The sequence below is a fragment of the Eschrichtius robustus genome, chromosome 7 (assembly GCF_028021215.1).
Source record: "Eschrichtius robustus isolate mEscRob2 chromosome 7, mEscRob2.pri, whole genome shotgun sequence".
Classification (NCBI taxonomy): Eukaryota; Metazoa; Chordata; class Mammalia; order Artiodactyla; family Eschrichtiidae; genus Eschrichtius; species Eschrichtius robustus.
In genome coordinates this window covers 127,514,052-127,524,511 of record NC_090830.1, presented here as the reverse complement: position 1 = coordinate 127,524,511, position 10,460 = coordinate 127,514,052, and the positions used below count along the sequence as shown (strand labels likewise).

At 45.0% G+C, this 10,460-nt stretch overlaps 1 protein-coding gene across 1 annotated transcript; it reads left to right on the top strand.

Annotated features, from left to right (window-relative positions):
* The first annotated feature begins 1,169 nt into the window (after positions 1–1,169).
* Positions 1,170–10,215, top strand: PRDX3 (peroxiredoxin 3). The gene is made up of 7 exons (XM_068548643.1): positions 1,170–1,251; positions 2,644–2,779; positions 4,318–4,459; positions 5,424–5,559; positions 6,396–6,499; positions 8,639–8,804; positions 9,458–10,215. Exons 1-7 carry the CDS (start codon positions 1,216–1,218, stop codon positions 9,509–9,511), a joined length of 774 nt encoding a protein of 257 aa, XP_068404744.1. The 5' UTR covers positions 1,170–1,215; the 3' UTR covers positions 9,512–10,215.
* The last annotated feature ends 245 nt before the right edge of the window (positions 10,216–10,460 follow it).

Below are 10,460 nucleotides of genomic sequence, written 5' to 3'. Positions count from 1 at the left end.
CAATGAAGAGTAGCCCCTGCTCGCCTCAACTAGAGAAAAGCACGCATGCAGCAACAAAGACCCAACACAGCCAAAAATAAATATAAAAAATAAATAAATTAATAAATAAATTTAAAAAAAAAAAGCTTGGACTCTTTCTACCACCCAAGCCCCTTCATGAATATGTATGTACCTTTAGCTTAAAATTTCCCCAGTTTTCCTGTTTGAGGAGATACTGCTTTGGGAAAGATCCCTGGTGTTCTCCTTACTTGCTGCAAGTAATAAATCCTTCCTCCTCCACATCTTTGCCTGGGTTGTGTCTTTTGGCTCCACACCCACCAAGAGGAGAACCTGGTTTTTCAGGTAACAGGTCTGGTGTTTGAAAAATACTCACTTAGAATCTACATTTTGTCACACTTACTGTAGGGCCGCTGTGTGATTTTTATCATGTTTGATGAATTTGCTTCAAAGTACCGTGCTCACCACTGAGAACTTGGCTTTACTAATCAACAGAAAACAAATTTTAGATATGTCCTAATTCTCCCAATTTTGGCAAAAGAAGCCAAAATGGAAGCCCATGCATCATCCTAAAGGTTTTGAGGACAACACAAACCTTGATGTGTCTGACCCATTCATCTTATTAACGGACTAAAATTGCATTAATAATTTTTTTTTTTTTTTTGGCCACGCCGTGCAGCGTGCTAGATGTTAGTTCTCCGACCAGGGATCACAACCTGCGGCCCTTGCATTATGGAGCTCAGAGTCTTAACCACTGGACCGCCAGGGAATTCCCTGCATTAATAATTAATTCCATTTCATCCAGAAGCCACAAGGCTACACCTCCGGCTGAAATAGGAAAGGGATTCTTTTACAGAAACAGTAATCCACAGGTTCATAAAAAGTAGCAAATATGGAAATATCTATCTTCCCACCTGGATTAGACCTTTTTAGGTTGGGGCGACAAATAGAAATAAAGTGTCGCTTTCCCAAGCATGCAGCTACTTAGAAGCTTTAACAGGAATTAGCCCCGTATGAATCTGGGTCAAGGGACCCGACCACAGGAACGTTTACACGCGGAGGATCCCCAGAAGGCTAGGAGGATGCAGCTCTTCCCCGCCGCGGCTCCGGCCGGGCCCCGCCCCCGCCTACCGAGACCCCGCCCCTGGTCCCGCCCTCCCTGTAGACCCCGCCTCCTCTGCTTCTCCGTCTGCCCCGTGGGTGCCGTGCACCCTGAAGATGGCGGCCGTGGCGGGAAGGTTGCTCCGGACTTCGGTGAGTGGCTGGCGGCGGGGCACAGGCGCGGAGACACTGTGGTGGCTCCGAGAACGTGCTTCCCAGTTGGGATCCCGCTCCCCTGCGGCCTTGGGGCCTTTCACCCTTCTTGGAGGATATCGGAGGGTAACGGAGCAGAGGCCTCCTCCTCTACGGAAGGCTCCCTGCGCCTGCGCAGAGCCGCCCTTCCCCCACCCCACCCCTCTTGTGGTCCCCTCCCCAAATCCCTTTCGCTCCAGGTCGTGGGTCCCCGGTCCGCTCTCCACCTAAGTATCTGGCTCTCGATGCAGGCGACCTGGCCCCTGGTCCCGGTTCTGTAAACGACTCTGTGACCTTGGACAAGTGACTTCTGCTTTCCGAACCTCAGTTAACTTTCCTCACCTTAACACAGAAAGAATGATGTTTCCGTGAGCAGCCACTTAAATGCTGGATGAAAACCAAAATGCCAAAGTAACCAAAGTGCTTACGTGCAAAACGGCGCTTTTCTCCTCCCCGCCCAGGGCGGTCCCTGCCGTTTTCTCCAGGCAAAGCCTAGCACCCTCTTGCTACCCGCCCTCCCTTTCTCGTGGTGGGGTTCAGCGCAGGCTCTTTCTTCTTCCTGAGTCATGCTGGACCCTGAAATTGAGCAAACGTTTCCCTTGAGCCCTGTCCAAACTTTCCCAGAGGCTGAACTTTGCTCTACTTGTTTGCTTCTCTGTGGAGCTGGAAGGCCCTTGTCTTTTCTAGGGACAACCTTGACCGTAGTAGAGCATGCTCAGCAGATCTGCTGGTGAAGGGCTTAATACACAGGGCCTGGCCAGGTTGCCCGGTTTCTGAGTCCTCTGGGTTGCTCTTAAAAGCATGGAGTCTTTATGTTCTTATAATTCTCCTCTGCCTTGCAGTGGTTTTTTTTTTTTTTCCCATTCATTAATTTATATATATGTTTAAATAAAAATTATATATTTGAGGTGTGCATCATGATTTGATATACGTAATGAAATGATTACTACAAACCAATTGACATATCTCTTCACATAGTTACTTTTTTGTGTGTGATTACACCTGAAATCTACTCTTAACATATTGTCAGCTTCAATACAGTATTATTAAGTATAGTCAATATGCTTGTACATTAGATTTCAAGACTTATCCTACATAACTGCAACTTTGTACCCTTTGACCAGCATCTCCCTTTCCTCCTCCCCAACCCCCTTTACAATCCTGAAGGATAAAGAAGCAGAAGGGAATTTTAAGAACATGGAGACTCAATCCATGCTCTTAGAGTTTGGAATTTGGTATTTTTGTTCACGGGAATAAGGACAGCCGAGGCCACTACTGGCCTGATGCCCTCTCAGCAGGAATTCAGCCACCATTCTGGGAATACTTCCTAATTTAAAGTGTTTCTCTTTTTAGCTTGTCCGACACGTGAGTGCCATTCCTTGGGGCATTTCTGCCTCTGCAGCCCTTAGGCCTGCTGCTTCTCGAAGAACGTGCTTGACAAATGCATTGTGGTCTGGTTCTGCTCAAGCAGAATTCGCCTTTAGCACCAGTAAGTGTTGTCATGCTTTGGTTTGAACCAGAAAATGGCAACATTTGTCATCTCTGAACGGGGGCTCTGAACCCTGGCGGTATATTAGACTCACCTGGGGAGCTTTTGCAAACATACCCCTGCCCCAATCCCACCCCAAACAAAATGAGTCAATCTCTGGGGTGAGACCAGAACATCAGTATTTTTTAAAAGCTCACCAGGTGATTCTGATGTGCAGCCAAGGGTTGAGAATCACTGAGGCAATCTGCCCTTGTGTCACCTTTCCTTGTTGGTTCCAGAGGTTTTAATCCCCGGTGTTGAGGAACTTGGAAGGGGGGTGAGAACACTCAGAGGCCTCTGGGCCTGCTGTGTGTGAAGGGGTGTGAGCTGACTGGGGACTGACAGTGCAGCTCCTGTAAAGGCTTTTGGATTCAAACTTGTGGGCTGGCTCCACTTGGCCGTGTTAGGCCGGTCTAATGGACTGCTCCATGATCTGAGTGATGCACAGCTATTCCTTGAGATTTACACTCCATTCTCTAGAATATGAGGTTTGCTAAGTACAGCCTCAGATATTTGAAAATGCCTCCTTTAGATCTGTCGCACCTTTTAAAAAGAGTGTATTTAACATGTAATGGTTTGGGGGGATATACTTGAGCAAACCCTTTGTTTGTGGGTGAAATGTTCTAAAAAAGTTTACAATTTTACTTCCTCGGAGCTTTAAGAAATTTCTGGTAGCGATTTGATGCCACAGGTTGAAAACTTTCCTTGTCACCTGTCCCAAACGCCCCTCCCAGCAGCTCCTCCTGTTTCTGAAGCCAGGCATCTTGACACTTGGCCTACTTTGTCCCGCCTTCCCAGGTAGAAGCACGTCCTCTCCAATTCTGACACAGCTCTTACATCCTTTCCTTTCTTTCTGTTCCTTCTGCCATACCCTTTCCCTCCACACCTCTCACTTAGATGCCTGCAGTCACCTCCTAACATCAGGTGCCCCCCTCCCTGCTCCTCTTACTCTCCCCTGCAGACTGATCTTCCTAAGAACAGCTGACGCATCATCCATCTCCTACGCGAAAGCCTCCGGTGATTCCTGTATCTCTTCTTTTAAGAACAGATTCATTGGCCTGATACATAAGGGCCCTTGCAGCATGGCCTTCACCAACCTTGCTTTGTCTCCCACACGTCTTCCCTCCATGCACACCTGCTCTCTAGATCAAGCTCTGCCACGGGCTGTTCCCCACACCTGCCCTGTTCTTTCTTTTGTGCCATTAGCCCTGGTCTTGGCAAAATCCGAACCACACTTAGAATCCACCTCCAGGCTCATGTTGTCCTTAATTCTATGTTCATTCCATCCCTACTGTCTCCTGTCTTTTTAGTTTCCACAGCACTTTGAATATGTGTTCAGTCTAGAACTATGAAAAGAGAAAAAATTACCTAAGATGTACAATTGAACTGAACTTTTAATTATACTATTAATTAATTACTGTGAGAGGATTAAATAAAATCAAATAAGTGCTTGGCTTAACAAATGAACTCTATATGTGTGTGTTATGTTTTGTTTTCAGGTTCCTCATGCCATGCCCCTGCCGTCACCCAGCACGCGCCCTATTTTAAGGGTACAGCTGTTGTCAATGGAGAGTTCAAAGAAATAAGCCTTGATGACTTTAAGGGGAAATATTTAGTGTTCTTCTTCTATCCTTTGGATTTGTAAGTGTATTTTCTGTGATGCTTTAATGTCATTCTGGGAGCAAGCAGAGATCCCTGCCTCCCCGCTGACACTGCCTGTCTCTAGTTACTCTTGTCAAGGGGAGGGTTGCTGCCGACCCTTTATCACTGATGGCCTTGTTGATACAGTTTGCATCTGTAGCTAATTTACAAGTGATAAATATAGGGGGTGGGGTGGCATTCCTTTTAATGGGGCAGGGGTTTAACGTGGCTCTGTTTTATGTATGTACTCTGGAGTAGTGGTTCCTGTAAGCCAGCTTGTGAGGAAGTTTTCACTGGTTCGGGGGAAAATGAGAAAAGTAAGGATAAAATGAATTTTCTCATGAAGCTACTTTATTTAGATAAAATTTTGTCTTTATTCTTGGAATATGCCTCCCCTACCCCCATGTTTTTAATATGATTCTTAAATAGAAAGGTGATAAATCTTTTTTTTTTTTAAACTGGAGTATCATTGTGACCAGGAGTCCAGTGAGGATGGTTAACCATTTTGCCTTTCTCACCTTGAAGCAAATTGAACTAGTTTTTTTTTTTTTTAATTAATCATTTATTTATTTATTTTATTTTTGGCTGCGTTGGATCTTCATTGCTGCGTGCGGGCTTTCTCTGGTTGCGGCGAGCGGGCTTCTCACTGCGGTGGCTTCTCTTGTTGTGGAGCAGGGGCTCTAGGCTCGCGGGCTTCAGTAGTTGCAGCACGCAGACTCAGTAGTTGTGGCTCGTGGGCTCTAGAGCGCAGGCTCAGTAGTTGTGGTGCATGGGCTTAGTTGCTCTGTGGCGTGTGGGATCTTCCTGGTCCAGGGCTCGAACCCGTGTCCCCTGCATTGGCAGGTGGATTCTTAACCACTGTGCCACCAGGGAAGTCCCTGAACTAGTTTTTAGACACCTATTGTTCAGATTTTAAACCCTTGTTTTTCAATTCTCTGATGAGAATTTCTACCCTTTTCCCTAGCACCTTTGTGTGTCCTACAGAAATTATTGCTTTCAGTGACAAAGCCAATGAATTTCACGATGTGAACTGTGAAGTCGTTGCAGTGTCAGTGGATTCCCACTTCACCCACCTGGCCTGGATAAACACACCAAGGAAGGTATACACGTCATTCACGCTGTGTCTGCACTTGATCTTAAAAACTCAAATAATCCCATTAAAGACCAACGTAGAAGTTGTTAAAGCATGACTAGTCTGAAATGGGCTATTTGTCAGGCCTAACCTACTGGCAAATTCTGTTAAACTCTACCCATATCTCCTTTAACATTGCATGTATTTACTCCCCACTACACTTGTATTTTCCAGAGTACAAACAGTAACAGAGAACAGACTCTGCAGGGCAGGGGAACAGCTGGGGTCCATTGCCTCCCCTCTCACCTGTACCCTGTAGATCCCCGGGACCCTGCGAGCCATGTGGGACAGTGATTACATTTTCTGATTTCACTGCTCTGCACGATCAGTATTCTTGCCTAGAAACTTACTTGGGAGAATCAAAATTTCTAGCTATGCTGCTGGACTATCAATATCAAATTATTCAAAGTATTCTTTTTTTTTTTTTAACTGTTCCATTTTTGTGCTTCAGAAATTAATCTTCAACCAAAAGGATACTGTAAGAATTAGAAAAGGAAAGGTCTGTAGTATCAGCTGGGTTTAAATCCTGCCTCTGCCCCTTTCTAGCTGTGACCTGGAGCAAGTTACTTAACCTTCGTGTGTCTCAGTTTCCTCATCTGTACAGTGGTGGTGATGATAGTAGCTACTCCAGGATGCTTGGAGGAGGAAGTGAGACAATAGAAAGAGCTTAGAGCAGCACTCGGCCCATTGTTGGGGCTCAGTTACTGCTGTCCGTTGCCACTGTCGGTCAGACATCGTGTTGCCTGGCCGAGGATGCTGTGGGAGCCACAGTATACCAACCAGCCCTGTTTGCATTTTTATTAGAATGGCGGTTTGGGCCACATGCACATCACGCTCTTGTCAGATTTGACCAAACAGATTTCCCGAGACTACGGTGTGCTGTTGGAAGGTCCCGGCCTTGCACTACGGTAAGATCCGTTTCTTATGAACTTAAAATTGGTTTTCATGTTTAGCATCATCCTACTTCATAGGGGATTTATAGACACCTTGGTAGGGAATTTTTAGAACCCCAAATCCTTAATTTGTCTTTTAATAAGCACTGATGGATGCCTCCTGCAAGGGTTGGCAGTCTTTCGGAAATGGCTGAGACATGTGTGCCCCCTGCGTCACCCTGGGCCTGTTTCTGAAGAAGGATATCATGTCTTGATGGTCACACTGCTCCACTCTCCCTGACTGTCTGGGAGCCACTCCTGGCGCTGAAGCCATCAGACTGTTTGGAGATGGGGGCGGCCAGCAAGGGTAGGAGTCAGTTTTCTGGAATGGTTAGGATCTTGTACAAGCACTGGAACCAGACCGGAGTTTGAATTTGTTTAAACTCAGCTACTTAATAGCTGTATGACTTTGAGCAAGATATTTAACCTCTTTGAGTCCCATTTTTCCTGTAACTAAAATGAGAATGTACCTCCCAGGTTGGTTGTGAGGATTAAATAAGGTGAGGCAGCTACAGAGTTTTTGGCACAGGTTCTAGTACCTGTCCCAGCCTGTCAACCTTGCTGGGAGGGATGAGAACTTAGGCCTTAGAACTGGCGTCTTGATGGCTGCTGAATGAAGGAGGGATTGGGCAAAACTTTACCTCCAGGAAGGAAGCGAGAACCCCACTTTGATGTGCCTCACAGTTTTGCTGGGGGCTGGCTTGAACCCGCTCACCTGCCTGCTGTTGTAGCTGACGTCTGGCCTGCTTGGGTTACACCTGAAATTTTAGCTCCGGGAGCCACCTTGGGGCTTGGGCCTTTTTGACTCCAAGGGGATTACGGTCTTCCTTTAATAAACTAAAGCCTAGCTTTGACAGAGTTGGCAAGGGAAGGAGAAGAGTGCTGGCATTTTCCTCCCAGGATCCCCTCCCCTGTAGAGTCATGCTAATTTTGCAGTTACCTCCCTACTGGTTTCTCTATTAGGATTGACATAGGGAGAGGAGTCGAGTCTGACTTGTAAGATAAGGCTTTCTTTCTGGAGTCTGTGGGCGCTGAGCATCCTAGCCCTGTGTCTGCATCTAAATGGCGGACTCCACCTTGGCTGCACCCTGCAGGAGCATGCACCAGGACCTCTTAGCCTCAAAGCCTAGACCCCCAAAGGCCAGGCCCAGGCCCAGGGAGGGAGAACCACCTTTTTATCTTCTGAGTTTTATCTTCTGAGTTTTCTCTAACTTGCCTTTTTCCTGAGTGATTAACACTTGGAATGCCACACCCTTTTAAAGAGGGACTGTTAAAAACCTAGGAGTTTTATGACATCTGCATATGTCATAGTAACACCAACACTCATATGGAAGATGAGCACAGACCCCAGGGTGGGTCACCTCATTACATGGCTGCCAAGTGATAAAGAGTGATGGGCTTGGACAATCTGACAATAAAAATAATAACTATAAGTGACTGAAACACATCAAATATATTTAAATAGATGATTTGAAGAGTTCCAGGGAACCAATTCATTATTCTGAAAACTATTAATAATGGAATAGTACTAAGCACTCATTCTGTCTTTCCTGTACAAACTGTATCTCAGTGTAACCAAAATAAATAAAAGTGATGGGCTTGGTTTTTCCTTTAGATTTCTGCTCTGCATAGCCTCAAGGCCAGTAAATTTTCCCATGGGATTTTTTCTCCCCCTCTACGCAAGAATTCACTCACTTCATAAGTACTTACTGAATACAGATAAAATACATCTCTGTCCCTTCCCAATTGCCTATGGTTTCTTGCCAAGATTTGATGCAGCAGCCCAAAGAATGCTTACTACATCACTAATAAGAAGTCTTTGCTCTCTGTAGTTCAGTGACTTACAGATTCTGCGACATCTAGGTCACATTTGTAAATGTGACCATACTGCCTGTTTTCCATGGTGGCCTTGTCCAGTCCTGTCTTTGTTAAAGCATCTGTCATCAATAAGAGATGATAAGCTGTTTGTACAGCAAGGAAAACCCCATTTTTAAGCATATGATAGAGTTTAATAAATGCTCTATCAAGGATAATTAAAGACAAAAAGGGGTAGAAGTTAGAGTCTTTCTAGCTCTGGTAATGTTGAAATACTGATGATGATAAATTCTGGTGCAGAGGTCTCTTCATAATTGACCCCAACGGAGTCATCAAGCATTTGAGCGTCAATGATCTCCCAGTGGGCCGAAGCGTGGAAGAGACCCTCCGCTTGGTGAAGGCATTCCAGTTTGTAGAAACCCATGGAGAAGTCTGCCCAGCCAACTGGACACCAGATTCTCCTACAGTAGGTTTCTTTTTTTTTTTTTTTTTAATTTTTATTTATTATTTATTTATTGTGTTTATTTTTGGCTGTGTTGGGTCTTCGTTTCTGTGTGAGGGCTTTCTCCAGTTGCGGCGAGTGGGGGCCACTCTTCATCGCGGTGCGCGGGCCTCACTATCGCGGCCTCTCTTGTTGCGGAGCAGAGGCTCCAGACGCTCAGGCTCAGTAGTTGTGGCTCACGGGCCCAGTTGCTCTGCGGCATGTGGGATCTTCCCAGACCAGGGCCCGAACCCGTGTCCCCTGCATTGGCAGGCAGATTCTCAACCACTGCGCCACCAGGGAAGCCCCTACAGTAGGTTTCTTTTCCAAAAGCAATGGGACCCCAGCAGAGGGTCCCAGGTCCTCACTGCCTCAAGGGCTGCTGGCCTGGAATATCCACAAAAGAAGCCCACCCTTGGGGCAAGGGTGTAGATGGTGTGCAAATGGGTGAAGCTGGTGCAGGTGAGGGTGGGACCAGGCACCAGGCAGGCTGTTAATGTAAGTTTCATCCAGGTATTTTAAAGGAAACAGACCAATCTTTAAAAAGTTAAAGAACTTTAGATTAAAAATTGAGGGCTTTCAACTCACTTTTGAGATCATAAAGTCACTTACCCAGTGAAATGTTTTTGTATTTTCAGATCAAGCCCCATCCGACTGCTTCCAAAGAATACTTTGAGAAGGTAAATCAGTAGACCATCCCATGTGCACCTGCAGCTTCCCACACCAGAAAAGAACCACAGCTGGAACTCACTTTTAGCATTTCAAAGATTATTATTTATAGACGGCAAAAAAACAATTATGCTTGTATTCATAAATATTACTCTAAATGTTTTGTTTTTGTAACATTGGCCAAGGCTTTTAAAATGTGGTTAGGTACTAACGTAAGGAGTCCTTTATTGGCAGTGTATGGATGGATGGCTGGTTGCTATAGAATGTGCAGTTCCCCTATTTCTTGGATCATGTCTTCAAAGGGAAAAGGAAACAACTCTTCTTTATCAGCCTTACTTGAACCTTTGTGTACAACAGAGTAGTATGACAGGCATCAAAAGCTTCTGATCAGGGGTCCTGAAATTTTCTTCTTGAGTTTCTTTGTATTAAACTGAATTTTCTTTTAAGATCATGGTTTTAAGTTGTTAGCATCAATGGTCTAATTTAACACTTGCAGGACTTCCCTGGTGGTCCAGTGGTTAAGACTCTGTGCTTCCAATGCAGGGGGCGCGGGTTCGATCCCTGGTCAGGGAACCAAGATCCCACATAACATGCAGTGCGGCCAGAAAAAAAAAAAAAACACTTGCAATGAATGTGTATGTGATTGAAGCAGATGTGAATCATGTTTTTTAAAAAACCACCGACAGTGGCCAAGTGACTTAACTGATCATGTATGTTCCCCAGTCCTGAGATTTATACTTTATATAGTTATTTTACTTATTTTGTTAGCTGACTTAGTGCTTACATACATTTCTAATATTGATTGGGCATAATTATAAAGGATAATTATTGAATCCAGGGATTGCATTTTGAATTTGAATCATTCATGCATTTGAATCATTGTAATTATTTTCTTTCCTGAAGTGTTCAGTGTAAAAAATATAATAAAAAATAAACATTTTAAAATACTTGCATTTTTAACACCATTAATTT